This window comes from Myotis yumanensis, unplaced genomic scaffold (assembly GCF_028538775.1).
Source record: "Myotis yumanensis isolate MYYU_CA2020_CCGP unplaced genomic scaffold, mMyoYum1.0.hap1 SCAF_10, whole genome shotgun sequence".
Taxonomy (NCBI): domain Eukaryota; kingdom Metazoa; phylum Chordata; class Mammalia; order Chiroptera; family Vespertilionidae; genus Myotis; species Myotis yumanensis.
The window spans coordinates 6,286,911-6,304,876 of NW_027223761.1; the positions used below are offsets into that span (position 1 = coordinate 6,286,911).

The following is a 17,966-nucleotide window of genomic DNA, read 5'->3' on the forward strand; positions in this document are numbered from 1 at the left end:
TGTTCTGAGTCCCATTCTCTGAGGCTGGTGGTGGAAGGAAAGGAAACAGGTGTGCAGTCACTACTCATGGCGCCCTCAAGCTGGCTGTGGCTGTCACACACCTACCTTGTGGAGAGCTCTGTGCAGCAGCTGTTGGAGGCAGAAGGGGTGAGCATAGACCTGTTCAGAGGGTACCTTTGGGATCTTGGAGACCAAAGAGGAGGAAGCCCAGGCCCACGCCAAAGATTAGGTTATAATACCCTGGGAGCACTGAGCTGGCAGGGTGCTAGGATGGATCCCTGGGAATCAGGGTATCTAGGCTCTGCCCCTCCTCTTCCTCTTATTCCTTCTCAGGAACTGTCTCCCCACCCCCACCATCCTCACCTCCCTATGCAGTGGCAGCAGTACAGTGGTGCAGGCAGGGTTACTGTTTCACCCTGCTGGTGGGGAACGGGCTCAGGATAGGATTCTCCTGAGAGCTAATAATGGGGGATGGCCTGGATTAGATCCCAAGAATCTCCATCGAGTGCTCCCAGCCTCCCACCAAAATTCTCATACCTGGAGGTTCCTATACTGAGGGTCTCGCCTGCTTCCCAGAACTGGTGCCTGTTTGCATCCAGTCCTAAAAGAATGGGGTGCGAGGTTGGCCCAGGGTTTAGAATGTAAAGCAGTTGGTTGGGAAGCAAGTTTACTAGCAGCCTAGGTTTGAACCCTCTGCCTCTTACTAGCTGTGGGGTCCTTCCTATGACTCCATCTGTGTCCATAAAACGGGGAAAGGTTGATTACCTGAGCCACTTCCTCCACCCACCCAAGCTCTCAGGAATTTGGGGGTGTGTATACAGTAGGTACTCAGTAGTAGCTTAAATCAAGGCCACTACTGCTATCCTCACTACCCTTCAAGGAAGAAGATACAGCTTGCCTGGGGAGTCAAAGGGGCAGCTCTTCCCTCTGTGAATGGCATGTGGGGTGGGCTGCAAAGGACCCATGATGGAGGGCAGGTGAAAGTTTTATTGAGCAAAGTTCTCAAGACCTGGGGCCCAGGTTCCTAACCCCCTTTCCAAGGTAGGACCCCCCAAATCTGCTCTCTAGAATCCTAGGCCCACCTGTGCCACCACCTCTAGTCTCCAGCAAGGATAGGACCCTCATTTGGCAAGAGGTGAATATGTGAGCTGCTGTCCACCAACAGGGAAAGGACAGATGGCTGGAGAAGGGGGATGGGCCACCGCAGGCATTGTCTCCTGCGATAAGCAGCTGAGGCCAGGAGCTCCCGGGCCAAGCCTTCTTGCACTCAGGCACTGGCTGGCCTGGGCCTGCCCTGGCAGCACAGCGTCTATAAAAGGCTTGGGCTGGGGATGGCCCGGTTGCAAGTCAGGCAAGATCACTCAATTTCCAGGATAAGGTCATCACCTTCCAGTGTCATGTCTGTGGTTACATGGACCTTGCGGACAGTGCCTTCCATGGGTGAGGTCACCACAGTCTCCATCTTCATGGCGCTGAGCACACACAGGGGCTGGCCTTTGACCACCTTGTCCCCTGCTGCCACCTTGATGTCTATCATCTTCCCAGGCATAGGTGCCCCGATCTGGCCCTTCACATCCTTCAGGGCCTTGGGGTGGAAGTGCATCTCCTGCAGGTGGCAGAGGAGACATGAAACACCAGGCCCTGCCCATCCCCACCACCTAGCTGGCACAGGGGGAGCCTTACCTTCATGGCCTGAGTGTCCTTGACCAGAATGGACCGCAGCTGCCCATTGAGCTCGAAGAAGACCTGCCTCTGGCCAGCCCAGTTCAGGTCACTTACGGCCAGGGCTTTGATGTGAAGTGTCTTGCCCCTCTCCAGTTCCACCTGCAGGGAGGATGTGGAAGCTCAGCTGAAGGGGCAAGTATGGGGAGAGCATCCCCCTAACACAGCCCTAGGCAAGTCCCCACCTTGAATCTCAGCTCCTTACTAACCAAGGCCTAGCTCCCTGGTCTCCTAAGGGTACTTTGTGATAGCCAGGCAGTCTGGCACTCTAGATGTGCTGGGGTCCTGCTGGGGGGGGGCAGGGCTCCCGGGCTGGAGTGTACAAAGATGCCAGAGCCACAGACCTCAAACTCCTCTGCAATTTTGGGACCCTGCAGGAAGAGGCGGGTGTTGAGGCTATCCACAGGCCCAAAGGTGGAAGTGAAGTCCTTGAACTGAGTGAAGACATCGGGGTACATGGCCGCTGAGAGCACGTCCTCTGGGGTCACTTCGTCCCCATGCCGCTCTATCAGTTCCTTCTCCAGTGCCTGCAGATCCAGGGGAGGGAGAGAGGCTCCAGGCCGCCCCTCCACCCTTGGCAGGTCCTTTAACACCTGGGGAGCACAGCAGAGGATCAGAACTAATTCTCTTACCCAATCCCACCTCCCATTGTGCTGGGCCTTCCCTACCTTGGAACGAAAGGGCTCAGGGAATCCCCCATGGGGGATGCCAATGTAGCCCTGCAGGAACTCCACCACAGAGCGGGGGAAGGACAGCTCTTCTGCTTGGGCCTCGGCCTCTGCCCGGCTTAACCCGTTCTGCACCATGAACTGGGCCAGATCCCCCACGATTTTGGAGGAGGGTGTCACCTGAGGAGACAGGCCCTTGGATCAGAGTGCCAGGCACGTTATGGAAGCCCAGAAGCACAGGTAAGGACACGGCCTGGCTTACCTTGATGAGGTCACCTAGCATCTGGTTGGCCTCCACGTAGGCCTTCTTGACTTCCTTGAACTTGGAGCCGAGCCCCATGCTGTGTGCCTGGAAGTGCAGGTTGGTGTACTGACCCCCTGGAATCTCATTCTCATACACATCCGAGTTGCCAGACTTCATGGTAGCCGTGCAGTCAAAGGCCGCATACAGTCCCCGGGCCCCCTCCCAGTACTCACTGTAGTCAAACACGCGCTCCAGGGGTACCCCTGCAGGGAGCCAGAGGCAGGGGAGGGGTTGGAAATGTGCTAAGCTCCCAGGTGCTCCTCCCAGGACCCCAGGACCAGCTCAGGTCCCACTCAGAATGGAGTGACAGACAGCAAGACCAGGGAAGAACATTTGGAGTCTAGGACAGGGATGGCGAACCTTGTGGGCTTGGCGTGTCAGCATTTTGAAAAACCCTAACTTCACTCTGGTGCCATGTCACATAGAAATTTTTTGATATTTGCAACCATAGTAAAACAAAGACTTATATTTTTGATATTTATTTTATATATTTAAATGCCATTTAACAAAGAAAAATCAACCAAAAAAATGAATTCGCGTGTCACCTCTGACACGCGTGTCATAGGTTCGCCATCACTGGTCTAGAAGAGGTCAGGCTACTGGGACTGGTGGAGGCTATGGCTTTGAGAGGGGAATGGCCATGGGCTGCTGCTGTTCCTACCTGTGTCCAGGGGAGTCCCTCGGGTACAGGCCACCAGAGCCCCCATACTGGGCTGTGAAGTCATCCCTGACATGGAATCAGATGCCACGTCCACCACATCAGCCCCAGCCTGGGCACAGGCCAGCATGGCTGCCACACCTGCCCCTGACGTGTCGTGGGTATGGATATGCAGCGGGAGGTCAGGGAAGCGGTCCCGGAGAGAGCCGACCAGCATGGTGCAGGCCGCTGGCTTCAGCAGCCCTGCCATGTCCTGGGGAAGAGGAGAAAACGATGGTAAGAAGTGGGCACAATGTGTGCATGACGGGGGAGTTGGGAAACGTGGTAAGGAGGTAGGGGAGATGGGAAATTGGGGAGACTGCTGTAGGTGGGCTGGGCCCAGGCACCTTAATGCACAGTATGTGGGTGCCAGCTCGCACCAGCTCTTCAGCCAAATCCATGTAGTACTGCAGTGAGTATTTGGTGCGGCTGGGGTCGGCCACGTCACCAGTGTAAGAGATGGCAGCTTCTACCACACCACCGGCACTGCCCACTGCCTCCATGCCCAGCAGCAGATTGGGCAGGTAGTTGAGGGAATCAAAGACCCGGAAGACATCCATGCCATTTTCCTTGGCCACCTCACAGAACCTGAGTGTGTAGAAGAGTCCAGGGGTTAGCCACATCCTGCTTTTCCTTCACCCCTCACATCTTTCTCTGGTTCGTGGCCCAGTATGGGCCCTGGGGAATGAGTCAGAGTCAGGCCTGGCAGAGGGCATGGTCCCCACAGAGCAGGAGTGGGCACCACACTGTGGATAAGGCCTCCAGGGAAGCCTGGTCTGGGCAGGGTTGTCCCAGAGGCATCTGGCACCAAGCAAAGGTGTCCTACACTAGTGCCCAGGTCAAAGGATTAGCTGGGGATTCTCTGCAAAGGAGTGGCAGGCTAAGGGAGAAAGCACTGAACAGCCCAGCTCTACACCACACGGCCTGGGACAAGTCACCTGCCGGCTTGGGATCTCCACTGTGCCATGATCTAGAAGCCCGTCCAGGTCTCCAACTATAATTCTATATTTCACATTTCCAAATAGCAGGCCTTACTGGGTGCAGCTACTGGGAGTCTTGGTTGTGAGTCTGCTGTGGGGAGTGCAGGCCGTTGCAGTGTGGCCTGGCACGTGCTGGGCCACGTCATGCAGTGTCTACCCACCCACCCCAGGCTCACTTGAAGACCACATTGTCAGGATAGTTGGTGTAGCCCACGGCATTGGCCCCCCGCAGCAGCATCTGGAATGGGATGTTGGGGATGAGCTCCCGGAGCTCCTGCAGACGCCGCCAAGGGCACTCGTACAGGAAGCGCATTGCAACATCAAACGTGGCTCCTGCACAGGGACCGAGAGCCCCAGGTCAGCCCATGTCCTGGGCACCCCACCACGCCTTGCAGCTCTGATGCTCTGGTCCCAATGCCAGCCCTACTTGGGGATCCCTCCTGCTCCCACCAAGACCCTCACAGACTTTTCCCTTCAGTGGTCTCAGGGTAGTTCAGGCTGTGTCCTTCCTTCGGCAGTCCCTACCCAAATCTCTACTATAATCAACATTTCCCCACAGCTCTGATCTCAGGCCTGGCGGGAGTGGGCACCAGTCACTGTTTGCTGAACAAACATACACTGTGCCTTGTTCAGTTCTCACTGGTTCTCTCAATGTTAATGTCTCTAGCTTCTCTTGAGAGTCTCCAATGCCTGGCCACACTGTGGGTGCCCAATTCTTGTCAGGTTCTGTACCATATGCCAGCCTACCTCCCCAGTTCTCTATGCTGAAGAGCTTGCTGAAGTTGTGGGCAACATAGGGGGAAATCTTTTTGAGGTCATGGGTTCGCACACGAGTGGCCAGCAGTGACTGGTGGGCATCCCTGAAGGTTGTGTCCATCAGCAGCAACCCCTGGTGGTTCCGCACAGCTCGAGCAAAGCCCTCAGGCCCCTCTCGAAGCAGGATATCTCTGAAACCAGCCGGGGGCGGGCCTAGGGCAGACCAGGCATTAGTACCCATCCTGCAGGTGGCATCCTCTGTCTCCCCATGAGTTGGCAAAATTGATCTCACTTACCTATGGGCACCACAGGGACAATGGGGTCCGTGGAGCTGGGGTCGGCCTTAACTGGGATTGGGGTGGTCGGGCCATTCACCATGACATGTCCTGTAGAGAGAGTGGGCAGTGGTTCAGGGCAGGTTGGGCAGAGTCTGAGTTGAGGGTAGGAGTGAGAGTATGTGGGATTGGGGATGGAGGGATTCCTCCAGGAGCCCCAGTCCTCCAGCTGGTCCTTGTCCTCTCCAAAGCCAGGCCCTCCTGGGTCCAGGCAGTGAGGACGGATTGAGGACCATGCAGATAGAAAAAAAAGGGGTGTGTGTGTCTATAAGTTTATGAGCAAGGAGTTTGGCCAGGAAGGCAAAGGAAAGGAGAAGGACCAGGTTGAGGGCAGGGGTGCTAGGAAGCTCTGGGCAGGAGGCCAGGAGCAAGGCATCAGAGAGGAGAGGAGAGCAGGGCAGTCTTGAGGCCGGACCGAGGTAGTACAGCAGCTTCTGGGCCCGGTTCTGTGCGGGCCGCAGCTGGAATAGCTCCGGGTTCTCGTCAATGAACTGGGTGTCCACGGTGCCTCCCAGGAACTGCTGATTGTTGAGCACGTTCTGCAGGAAGGGGATGTTGGTCTGCAGAACAGAGGTGGGTGGGAGGGTGTCACCATTTGCCATGGCAGGGAAAGAAGCTAGCTGAAGGGGCCACCAAGGCCAGCTTCCTAGTTCCCTAGGATGCCATGCTCCCTGTGGAGTGGCATTTCCCATCTCCTCACCCCCACCCACCGTCTGGCAGGGTCCCCTAAGCTGCAGGGCCTGAGCCCACTTCCTCCCTCCTTGCTCACCCCAGAGCAAGTGCGGACTCCCACCTCCTCCTTCCTCAGGAAGACAAGCACCTCCCACAGCACAGCGGCATGAAGCAGCCACCCTCCTGCCTCCCAGTCAGGCTTCTTAAAAGGTTCCTCCCTTCAACAGACACCCCCTCCCAGTGTTTTTCTCATTAAGGTCCCTCTTTGTGGGTAAACCCAGTGGGCACTTTCCAACCCTTCTCTTGCTAACAGCTCTACTTGGACGTTCTCTCCTGGGTTCCCAAGACATCTTGCCCTTCTCCCTAGTCGCCACTGGGGGCTTCTTTTGCTCCTGCAGGATGGAGTCTTCAGGGCTGTCACTGAGCTGTAGACAGTTCACGCTCCCTGGGACTAACTTGGCTTAGCCTAGAAAGGGGCTCCTGTTGGGGGTGGGGAGACCCCAGCTCCTAGCCCTTGATAGCCAAGCTTGGGCAGGAGCATGGAGGGGTCCGAATCAGGTCCAGCACCCTGGTCTTTTGTAGTGGTCCACCCACCAGGAAATCCCCCATCCCTGGTATCTCCTAGTCCTCAGGCAACCTGGGTCCCCCTGCCCCTTCCCTTCCCTTTCCTCCAGACGTGATTCCTAGGGGACTGAGGTCGTTCCGCTAGGGCCTAGGACCTAGGGAAACGGTCCGGCAGGGGCCGAAAGGGGAGGGAGGGGCGGGCTGTGGGCCCAGCAAGGACCATTGACGCACAGCTTCAAACAGCGTGCCTCCGCCTGCCTGCTGGGAAACCTAGCCACGCCGACCAATCGGACCAGAGGCGGAGACCGGTTGGCTCCCTAGCTTGCTGGGCAGGCGGGGAGGCTGGGAAGAGGGAGGGAGGGAGGGAAGGGCAGGCAACGGGGCGCGGCGCCAGCTGGGAGACCAAGCCCTCGGCCCCACCCCGAAGCAGCCCTGGCGGGGGCGTCGCCCCAGCCCCCACTCCAGGGCCCCGTGCGTGTTGGGGACCCTCCACGTGACTTGGTGATGCAGAACGGCTGTGACCTTCAGCGTGTATCTGTGAATGCGAGGGTCCCAGTAACAGCGCGGGTTTGCGCCCGGCCCTGCCTGTGGGTGCGGGACGTGGATGTGTGGGCATGTGTGGGTGTGTTGGGGAGGGTGCCCAGCGACATGTAACAAAGGCTCCCGGCTCTGTCTCTGGGAGATGGTGAAGGGGCCCACGAGCTGGCGCTTTGTCTGGCTGCAGAGTGACGGTTTGCGCAGCAGCAGCAGCAGCAGCAGCAGTGGCGGCGGGCGCCCGTGCGGTGCAGGATGCCCGGGCGCCAGGGTGTCCGGGGGCGCGCGTGCCTGTGCCAGGGTGAGTGCGCTGCGGCAGGACTAGAGAGCGGTGCGGAAGGCCGGAGTTGGCCTGGGCCTCGGCTGTGACCTGGGGCCACCCGTGGGCGCGTGTCCCCGTGACCTCGGGAGCCAGCCCAGGGTGGATCCCTGCGCACCCCTCCCTGTCCGCCTTCCATGTGAATGTCCGCGGCGCGCGTGCTCGCTAGCGCGCACTCGCCTGCTGGTCGCCACCGCCACGAGCATAGCCGGGGAAAAGGTACTGGAACCGATTGAGCGGGCCGGGGCCAAGCGCCATGGGCCGGAGGGCGAGCGGGGGACGGCTGGTCAGCCCCAGGCCTTACCCCCGCGGGAGAGCTGCCTGGAGTTCGCGGCCGGCCGGACCTGCAGGGATGCCGGCCCGTGCCCCCTGAACTACAGATACCAGGTGAGCACCCCCTCCTCCGGGCACAGTGTGGGGTCTGGCTTGGGAGGGAAGTGCATCTGGGAGGGATTTTGGGGGTGGCTTCCCTGGTAGGGGAGGAGATGGCGGGGTGGTGGGGGTGCTGACGCCAGGGAAAGGAAGTTCAGGGATCCTCCCTGCTCTCATGCCCACCTCTGCTTCCTGCCTCAGGCCTCACCGTGTCCCAGAGCCTGTACTCCCCGTAACTGCCTGGGAGATGTGACATGTACTCTAGGAGGCTGGCCCTGCAGGCCCCAGCCTTCCCTCATCCCCTAGGGGCCCCTTGGGCCTTTGACTGACTCTCCCCGGCCCCCAGGCCAGGCTCAGAAGCTGGCTCCTGGGACTGGGCCTGGGCACCTGCACCAGCCCCACCTGTGCCTGGGCCTTGGCCCTTCCCCACAGGGCACTCACCATGGCCCCACCGCTCCTGCTGTTGCTGCTGGCCAGTGGAGCGGCCGCCTGCCCACTGCCCTGCGTCTGCCAGAACCTGTCCGAGTCACTCAGCACCCTCTGTGCCCACCGAGGCCTGCTGTTCGTGCCGCCCAATGTGGACCGGCGGACAGTGGAGCTGCGGCTGGCTGATAACTTCATCCAGGCTTTGGGGCCACCAGACTTCCGCAACATGACCGGGCTGGTGGACCTGACGCTGTCCCGCAATGCCATCACCCGCATCGGGGCCCGCGCCTTTGGGGACCTGGAGAGCTTGCGCTCCCTGCACTTGGATGGCAACAGGCTGGTGGAGCTGGGCACTGGCAGCCTGCGGGGCCCCGTCAACCTGCAGCACCTTATCCTGAGTGGCAATCAGCTGGGCCGCATCGCACCAGGGGCCTTCGATGACTTCCTGGACAGCCTGGAGGACTTGGACTTGTCCTACAACAACCTGCGGCAGGTGCCCTGGGCTGGCATCGGTGCCATGCCTGCCCTGCACACCCTCAACCTGGACCACAACGTCATTGACGTGCTGCCTCCAGGCGCCTTTGCCCAACTTAGCCAGCTCTCCCGCCTTGACCTCACCTCCAACCGCCTGGCCACATTGGCACCTGACCCACTCTTCTCCCGGGGGCGCGACTCCGAGGCCTCGCCTGCCCCCCTGGTGCTGAGCTTCAGTGGGAACCCCCTGCACTGCAACTGTGAGCTGCTGTGGCTGCGGCGGTTGGCCCGGCCCGACGACCTAGAGACGTGCGCCTCCCCGCCAGGCCTGGCTGGCCGCTACTTCTGGGCAGTGCCCGAGGGCGAGTTCTCCTGTGAGCCGCCCCTCATCGCCCGCCACACACAGCGCCTCTGGGTGCTGGAGGGTCAGCGGGCCACACTGCGGTGCCGGGCCCTCGGGGACCCTGCACCCACCATGCACTGGGTTGGCCCTGATGACCGGCTGGTCGGCAACTCCTCCCGAACCTGGGCTTTCCCCAACGGGACCCTGGAGATTGGGGTGACGGGCTCTGGGGACGCAGGGGACTACACCTGCATTGCTACCAACCCTGCTGGTGAATCCACAGCCCAGGTAGAACTGCGGGTGCTGGCCTTGCCTCACGGTGGGAATGGCAGTGCGGAGGGGGGCCGCCCTGGGCCCTCGGACATCGCTGCCTCAGCCCGCACTGCTGCGGAGGGCGAGGGGACACTAGAGACTGAGCCAACGGTGCAGGTGACAGAGGTGACGGCCACCTCAGGGTTGGTGAGCTGGGGGCCTGGACGGCCAGCGGACCCTGTGTGGATGTTCCAAATCCAGTACAACAGCAGCGAGGATGAGACCCTCATCTACCGGTGAGGATGCACCTTGCAGCGCCTCGGCCCTACCCGTCCAGGGCTGGGCCACTCTTGGCTCCTTCTCTGTCCTTGGGGCTTCCACACACCCCTCCTCAGCTTCTGAGCTGCCTGGGGATCTTGAGCTAGGGGGAGGGGAGGGTCAGGTACCAGGAAGAAAAGGTGGGAAATGCTGGGGGGAGGTGGGCAGTGCCCCTCAGGTCTCTCCCATGTGGCTGAGCCACAGGCAGCCTCCAGGCTGGTGTGTGATTAAGCACGCGGCCAGCCCCACACACGACTTATCTCTGGTGATGTGATTCTCCGCCCGTCCTTAGCCTGTGCTGGGCCTGTGTGTCAGGGCACACACCTGTCTGTCCCCCTGCACTGCTTCTAGTGCCACACACACACACACGCATGTACATGCATGCCTGTCTTGGTTTCTCCTCGTGGGTGGGAACACATGAGGCCTTTGTGGTCCCAGGAGAAGAGGGTGTTCAGAGCTGGGACCTGGGAACCCAGGGTGGTGGGGATGGGCTGTGATGGGGGCTGCAAGGCCCTGTGGGTGGGGCTGGGGCCTGGACCCCGAGGCCCAGCTCTGACCTCCAGACCTTGCCTGCAGGATCATCCCCGCCTCCAGCCACCACTTCCTGCTGAAGCACCTGATCCCTGGTGCCGACTATGACCTCTGCCTGCTGGCCCTGTCACCTGCCGCTGGGCCTTCTGACCTCACGTCCACCAAGTTGCTGGGCTGTGCCCACTTCTCAACGCTGCCGGCCATGCCCCTGTGCCACGCCCCACAGGCCCACATGCTGGGCGGGACCCTGACTGTGGCCGTGGGGGGTGTCCTTGTGGCTGCCTTACTGGTCTTCACTGTGGCCTTGCTGGTTCGGGGCCGGGGGGCTGGGAATGGCCGCCTCCCCCTGAAGCTCAGCCACGTCCAATCCCAGACCAACGGAGGCCCCAGCCCCACACCGAAGACCCACCGGCCACGGAGCCCCCCACCGCGCCCCCAGCGCAGCTGCTCCCTGGACCTGGGAGACACGGGCGGGTGCTATGGTTATGCCAGGCGCCTAGGTGGGGCCTGGGCCCGACGGAGCCACTCTGTGCACGGGGGACTGTTTGGGGCAGGGTGCCAGGGAATGGGGGGCAGTGCAGAACGGCTGGAAGAGAGCGTGGTGTGATGGGAAGGGAGTCAGCCCGGGGTGGAGGGTGGGGGGCAGGCAGCCACCTGGCCTGGGTGGGTCAGCACTGCCTGGGAGTTCCTCCCTTTTACCCTCGGTACCTCAGGCCCCTTGTGCTTGGCAGGACAGGGGGCCCTTTCCCTGGTTCTGGCCCACTGACAGGCATAATATGGGGTCAGCCCCTCTGACAGGTGCTCACAGCCACCAAGGCAGGGGCTGCAGCCACCAAGTGGGAGTCTTGTTTTTCTTTATAATAAAATTGTTGGGGACACCTCAGTGCTAGTCTCTAGTGTCATCCTGCTGGAGGGAGGGGGGACATGTGGGCCAGTGGAGGCACAGACAGGACAGGGCTGGGACTGCCAGTCCCATGGAGGTGGCCTACGTGGATCTGGGTGCCCTCAGCCTCCTCTTCCACCTGAGGGCCGAGTGTTCAGGCTGGTGGCTCTAACGGGTGAGCCCAGGTCCGGCCCCTGGCGCCCTGTGGCCTGGACGCCTGAGCCCTCTGCTGTGCCTGCAGCTGGAAGCACAGAGCACACCCTTCCTGGCAGACTGTGGACAGGATGTGACGTCCTCATGGTGGCAGGGGTGTTATAGGGCACAGAGTGGCCACAGGAGCAGGTGGGAGATGGCACAGCCCGTTAGGGCACAGGGACTTGGGCTCGCATCATTGCTTACACAGCTTAGTAAGAAAGTCCCTGCGCCTGTGACCATCTCATTCACCATCTCCCAGGGGTTTGTAGCACGTCATCCTAAAGGGATGGGGACGGGTTTGGAATCTCACTGTCCACAACCCTCTGGAAGGTTCCTGCCAGTGCTGCAGGCCCTGAGCCAGCCCCCAGCTGCTCCACTGACACCCCAGGCTTTGTTCTGGGCTGGGCTGGAGAGACTGAGTCAAACCTCCCTCGGGGACATGGGTGCCCCCTGCCTGCCGGGCCAAGCCCTGCGCTAGCCCCCATACTGAGGAGCCACAGTCCACCGGAGGCTGCCTTGTTTTGCCTCCTCTGGCCCCAGGCACAGCCCTGCCAGCCATCCCAACAGTCACTGCTCCTGGTGTCAGCTGGGAGGAACAGTGCCCCCAACACAAATACTCGCAGGCACCTGTTCTGCTGCACCCCGCGCCAGGCGTACCCAGATGCTTCAAGAAGGTGCAGGTGCCCGGGCTCCACCACAAAAGGCGGGCGCTGGCACCCAGGACCTGCACTGGGGCCTGGGGGTATGTGCCCATTTCTGTGTGAGGCCCATGGTGTTTCTGATGAGCAGCCTGGTAAGAGTTGGCATAATAAGGTGTGTGCACACACATGTGCAGGCCAAGCTCACACAGTTGTGGGTTGCGCAGTGGTGACACACACGTGCCTGCCCTCCCAGCCCAGACACATACCTGGATGTATCCCGAGAGCGACCCTGGTTTAAATAAATGAAACAAGGTTCTCAGCAGAGAAGAGAAGGGAGCGTGAGCCCCGCGAGGCCTGGACAGAGACAGGGCGGCGCAGGGCAGTGGAGGCAGGGCCGCGAGTGCAGGGCTGGCGGAGGCTCGAGGTGTGGCAGGAGCCAGTGGCCAGGTCTTGGTGCAGGTCTCTGAAGACACTGGTGCCCCCAGGAACCAGAAATCCGCGTCCTGCACTGGCCTCCCGCCTTCTTGTGGCTCTCACGGCCCTGGTCTTCCCGCTCCACCTCCAGGCCTCTCAGTACTGGGTCCTCCAGGCTGAAGGACAGGAGGTCCTACAGCCCAGGCAGGTGAGGGATGGGGTAGCTGGGTCACCCACTGGGGTCACGGGGTGCACTGGCCACCTGGAACCGGAGGCAGCCCCAGGACATGCCCTCGGTGAGAAAGTGGGCACATGATGTCACGAAACAGCCCCATGACCCCGAACCCGGAAGCACCTCACGGAAAAGCGCAGAGCCCCCCCTAGCACCTGGGGAACCTGCTTCCTGTCAGCTGAGGAGACGCCAGGCACAGACTCGCCGCCCCCTTCCCCGCCACGTGCTTTCCCCAAAGGTGAGAAGTGACGCAGGGCTGCGAGGACAGCACCGCCCACACACCGACCCCACCTGGACCACAGGGAGGGCTGGGAGCAGCTGAGGAGACGCGAAGCGGAGGGCCCAGCCAGCTCCCCTGCTCCCCTCGTGCGCAGCAGGCAGGGCGGGGGCCCTCTGCTATGAGTGACCATCCTTGGAGCCCCCAGAAGAGGGTGAGTGGAGCTGTCTGGGCGCCCCTCACAGTGAGACCAGGCGATGAGATCTGCTCAGCAGAGCCTTGTCCTGGTGGCAGTGTCTGACCTCAGGACAGCACGTGGCTGTCACCTCATCTCTAGCTACAGACTCTGGTAACGGATCCGACCAACAGCCCAACAGGCATTTCGGGCCCTTGCCTGGCCACCCATGGTGAGCCGCCTCCTGTCCTGTGCTCACACCTCCGGCTGCAGCCTCCCTTCTTGGCTGTCCCTGAGGCACCCAACGCTGCTCAAAACACAGGCTCCGAGGTCCCTACATGTGGGATCAGGATTTCCAGAAGGGAGGCCAGGGAGAATGTGGACTCACACACGCGCCAGGTGATCTCACCCAGGAGGGGCAGGAGACATGTGGGATCCACAGAGCAAGGCCTACTCCCGACTCCCAGGGACGCTGAGGGGCCGGCAGCAGCAGTGACCAAGCGCAGCCAGGAGCGTCCACATGCAGGACAGGAGGGGCGGAGACGGATGGGAACGAGCGGAGGGAGACAGGGCCTGCAGCCTCTCACCTTCACGCCTCGGACTCGGAACTCAGCCAGGGCTCTGCTCATCTTGGTGGCGGCTGTGAGGTGGTCTTTGGCGTGGGCGATGACCTTGACCAGCAGGGAGTCGTAGTGGGGGGAGATGACAGCTCCCTGGAAGGCGGAAGCATTATCCAGGCGGATGCCCATGCCCTCTCCGCTCCGGAACACCTGTGGGGAGGGAAGGGTGGGCTCAGGAACTGGGTCAGAAGCCAGAGTCAGGAGGCGGCCTCAGCCCCAGGATGCACGAGGGATCCCAGCTCTGGCTTGCGAAGTTCTGCTTCATTTCTGCCGGTGCCCAGAGGGAAGCAGGGGAGAGAGCACAGGGTCAGAGGCAGACCTGGGGACACAGACACGGGCTCTAAACACAGCCTAATGGATAGGGGACCACAGGGTGGGGGACAGAGGTTTGGGGTGTCTGGAGTAACTGCAGCACACACATGAAGTCCACAATGGGGGTGGGGCACCCTGTGAGGCACACGCAGGAAGACGGGGGCGGGGGCGGGGGGGAGCCCCGCTGCACCCACTGCACCGTGCTGTCACTTCTAAGGGACAGGGGCCTGTGTTTGATTAAAAGGAACCTAATAAAATATTTAAAGGTGAACACTCAGCTGTGAGCAGGAACTGGGAGCTAAAAATATTCTGTGGTAAACCAGGCTCGGAGGAGCCAGGCCTGGGAAGGGGAGGTGGAGGAAGGCAGCGTCCAGGGCAGGGCTGCCCTTTCCTGGCCGAGGGCAGAACAGTCTGGACCGCGCTCTGGCCTTGAGCCTACCAGTTCTATGCAACTTTCAGAATCCAGACAGCGCCCTGCCCTGCCACTTGCCTTCAGAAGCCCCGTATCTCAGACTCGCCCCCCACCCCACTCCCTGCACCCAGAGCAGAGTCTGAGCTCCTGCCCTGCCGGGAGGCGCAAGCCAGATGGGGCGCCATACAGCAGCAGAGCCAGCGACAGGCGCTGGCACCAGGATCCAGAGGTCTTCGTAGCCAGCATGGGCGGGGACGGGACAGGCACCGAGCAGGCCAGAGGGCTCCTGCCCTCAGCCAGGGAAGCGGGGCCAGCAGGGGAGGGGTGAGAGACAGCTTTCTATGTGAGGAAAAGAGAAGGTGCAGGAAGTATCCCTGGAGGAGGCACAGGTCCAGATGTGGGGTGCCTGCCTGGGCCCTCCTCAACCTCCCTCTCGGCCTCTTCCCTGCCGTCCACCACTTCCCCAACTCTCTCATTTATCCTTGATGGTCCCCCTGCTCAGCCTGGCCCCTCCACTGGGACTTCAGGGCCCCAATCCTTCACTGCACCCTGAGTGTTGTCTTGCCAGCCACACCCCTCTGAAGGCAGGACAGTGGCCAGCAGTACTGTCCTGTCTTTGGGCTCTTAGAACAGAGTCCAGGACCCGGGCCTCCTTTCTGGGGACCCCGTCTTTGGCTCCACCAGCTGCTCTGCTCCCCGTTCTGATGATCTGCCCACTGGCTTACCAGCCTGTGAACATGGCAGCCCCTCCCCAGGGTGCTCCTCCCTTCCTCTGACCGGGCCTGGCTTCCATGTACTCTCAGCCAGATTCAGACCAGCCCAAGAGCGGGTCCTCCCTCACTTCGTGCCCCTCAGAAGCAGTCTGGCCCGAGAGTCCTTACACAGGCAGAGACCCGCGGCTGCTCAGCTGGAACGTCAGAATGTGGACGCTACCTCGATGCGGCCGGTGTCTGGCTGGAAGCTGCGGGCGGGGTCCTCGGTGGTGACCCGGCACTGAATGGCACAGCCGTTGATGCGGATATTCTCCTGCCGCAGGCCCAGGTCGGGCAGGCTCCGGCCCTCGGTCACGTGGATCTGGGCGTGGACCAGGTCCACACTGCAGGGAAAGGATGCAGAACCAAGAGGAGAACATGAGGCAGGGGATGGACAAGGCGGCAGTCCATACACAGACGCAGCCCACCCAGCTCCTGCAGACTCTTCACCAGCCTGAGCAGCGGCTCCTCCCACCTGCCCAGCGCCCCTGCCCTGTGCCCGGTTACTCTGCACATTCTGAATAAGGAGAACGGGCAGCTGGAGGGGCAGCTGAACTCTGCATCCACCTGTTCTTGCACCCCCCCCAAACTGTCCCTCCCCGTGTACTGCCCTCTTTCTCCCTGGGTCTCTCAGTCCTCCTGCTGCCCCCAAACTCCCCCTTGGTCAAGCCTGGATTTGAAGCCTCAGACACCCTGCTCTTGGAGTCCTTTGTGTGGGTATCCTGGGGGGCAGCTGTGAGAGAATGGGGTCGAGGAGGCCGGGCTCCTTGAGATGGGACCACAGCTGCAGGAGGGTCCACACGGGTGGGCGCTGTGGTCGGGACGCCGTCCTCCGCCCCTGATCTGAGAGCACAGAGCTTGGCCTCACTGACCGCTATGCCGAGCACAGCAAGGAGTCCACGGGGAACAGTTCAAAACCTCGGTGTTTACATTGTCCCTGAGGCTGCGGTGAGGACAGCCTGGGAACTACCCTGGCAGATGCTCCCAGCGTTGCGTTTCCGGCTCAATCACCCCACAGCGTGGTGATGGTCACATGTATCCCCACAGCTGCATGCAGAGGGGATGGTGTGCGCTGTTCAGCTTTATCGCCACAATAATGCTCTGAGCGTCCCCATCATTGTCATCAGAGGAGGAGGCCGAGGGTGAGAGAGTCTGCAGCTCACCCGAGCTCCATGCAGCTAGTGAGCTGGGAGGAACCTGCACCAGCCCGTGTGTGTCTGACACAAACCCCCACTGCCAGGCAAGCAAAGATTTCCCTCCTGGCAGAGCAGGCTTGCGGCCGGCTCCAGATCGACACTTTTACAGCAGCACGATGGGAAAGTTGTGTGGGGCCAGAGTCTGAGCCTGGAGCGTCCGTCTCCATTCAGTCTTTATCTGGAGAGAGCAAGGAGTCTGGGGGTCTCTGTGTACCCCCTGGGCAAAGGCAGGCGTCCCTCTCCCCACCTCACACAGCTTCCTCAACCTCAGGTAGGGGCAGGGTTCGGAGAAGAAACTGTCAGGAAAGTTCCATGGTGAGATGGCCTGGCGACAAGCCAGCCTTAACACTTAAATGGCTAAAAATCTGTATCTTGAAACAATGAAAGATTATTTTAATTGTTTATAAAACGGACAAGTTTTTTAAAATGTCTATACTCAATGCTTGTGGGCAAACAAATTGGGACAAGCAATCAAGAAAGCTAATTAGGTGAGATGTTGCTTAACCTTTGCTCAGGTAATGCCACTAAAGGTGTCAATCCTCAGACCTCTTCAGAGAGGTAGGCAGAGATTTCGGCACAAAGGTTGACTGACACACCCTTAACCACAAAGCTGGGAACACCTCACTAGTAACAGAGGACTGTGCAAATAAGTTACGACTTACACAGATGTTGGAATAGTATGCAGCCACTAAAAGTATTCAGAAAGTCCAATGGTCTGGGGAAATGTCTTCGAAAATATTGAATTTAAAAAGTAGAATAAAAATTCTATACAAAACATTGCCATTGTGTCAAACTACTTACATAGTAAAGGAAATAACGATGAAAAGACACCAATTATTTCTAACAGACTTGAGCCTGGGTTTCCAGTCTCAGCTGTGTGATCTTGGGCAACTCTCTTAACCTCTCTCAGCTTCATCTAAACCAGTGGTTCTCAACCTTGGCTGCACATTAGAATCACCTGGGAATCTTTTCAAAATCCTGATTTCTGGGCCTCATCCTCTGGAAATTCTGTTTCTTTGTTATGGGGTGGGGCCACAACATTAGTAACAAAGAAACAGAATTTCCGGAGGATGAGGCCCAGAAATCAGGATTTTAAAAAGATTCCCAGGTGATTCTAATGTGCAGCCAAGGTTGAGAACCACTTGTCTAAACAATGGGGATGATGGACACTTCCCTCCCGTGTGGCTGTGTCTTACAGCTTGGGAGCCCCCTCAGCATCCGGTCCTAGGTGGGGCTCTAGATGGTTTGTATTTGCTGCTTTGTACTAATACAATAACCCCGTGATGCTTTTATTATAATTTTTGTAAAAAGTAACTAGATCCCCAACTGCTTCCTACCCCATGCAGCTCCCTACCACCTGCTCCCCAGGAGCCACCGGAGTGGACTTTACATGAAACCCAGAGGACACCCCTGCCCTGGCCCATGGCCCCGGCCCCTGGCCCAGCCCCTGCTCACTCGGTGATCTCCTCGGTGACCGTGTGCTCCACCTGCAGGCGGGAATTGACCTCGATGAAGTAGTGCTTGCCGTGCTTGTCCACCAGGAACTCCACGGTGCCTGCGTTCTCGTAGCCCACCTGTGGGGGCCACGTAAGTAAGCAGGCGTAGTGATGAGAGCCCTTGCCATTTGGTTCCATAAAAAGACAGACAGCA

The 17,966-nt window shown here is 59.9% G+C and overlaps 2 protein-coding genes across 7 annotated transcripts in view; one reads left to right on the top strand and one right to left on the bottom strand.

The window, feature by feature from the left end:
• Nucleotides 1-969: 969 nt before the first annotated feature.
• Nucleotides 970-17,966, bottom strand: part of PC (pyruvate carboxylase) — a 64,194-nt gene continuing 47,197 nt past the window's right edge. For all 4 annotated transcript variants that reach the window (XM_070427615.1, XM_070427619.1, XM_070427616.1 and 1 more), the window contains 14 exons: nt 17,772-17,890; nt 15,302-15,464; nt 13,612-13,794; nt 5,878-6,022; nt 5,424-5,513; nt 5,119-5,340; nt 4,548-4,704; nt 3,739-3,979; nt 3,356-3,605; nt 2,653-2,897; nt 2,391-2,570; nt 2,067-2,315; nt 1,684-1,824; nt 970-1,606 (listed from right to left, as the gene is read on the bottom strand). In XM_070427615.1, coding sequence (XP_070283716.1) covers nt 1,358-1,606; nt 1,684-1,824; nt 2,067-2,315; nt 2,391-2,570; nt 2,653-2,897; nt 3,356-3,605; nt 3,739-3,979; nt 4,548-4,704; nt 5,119-5,340; nt 5,424-5,513; nt 5,878-6,022; nt 13,612-13,794; nt 15,302-15,464; nt 17,772-17,890 — 2,634 coding nt within the window. In that variant the 3' untranslated portion in view covers nt 970-1,357. The remainder of the gene's footprint in view (nt 1,607-1,683; nt 1,825-2,066; nt 2,316-2,390; nt 2,571-2,652; nt 2,898-3,355; nt 3,606-3,738; nt 3,980-4,547; nt 4,705-5,118; nt 5,341-5,423; nt 5,514-5,877; nt 6,023-13,611; nt 13,795-15,301; nt 15,465-17,771; nt 17,891-17,966) is intronic.
• Nucleotides 7,107-11,150, top strand: LRFN4 (leucine rich repeat and fibronectin type III domain containing 4). Of its 3 annotated transcripts, none has more exons than XM_070427612.1 (3): nt 7,107-7,938; nt 8,125-9,714; nt 10,313-11,150. In XM_070427612.1, the coding sequence occupies exons 2-3, from the start codon at nt 8,366-8,368 to the stop codon at nt 10,872-10,874; spliced, it is 1,911 nt and encodes a 636-aa protein (XP_070283713.1). In that variant the 5' UTR covers nt 7,107-7,938; nt 8,125-8,365; the 3' UTR covers nt 10,875-11,150. The 3 variants fall into 3 exon arrangements, with proteins under 3 accessions (XP_070283713.1, XP_070283715.1, XP_070283714.1); XM_070427614.1 differs by having other exon boundaries at nt 8,356-9,714; XM_070427613.1 differs by lacking the exon at nt 7,107-7,938 and having other exon boundaries at nt 8,068-9,714.

Bases quoted from the DNA above. Each gene is read 5' to 3' on its own strand.
- LRFN4 (XM_070427612.1), top strand. From the start codon at position 8,366: ATGGCCCCACCGCTCCTGCTGTTGCTGCTGGCCAGTGGAGCGGCCGCC. The intron at 9,715-10,312 runs GTGAGGATGCAC...CCTTGCCTGCAG, and splicing joins GATGAGACCCTCATCTACCG to GATCATCCCCGCCTCCAGCC.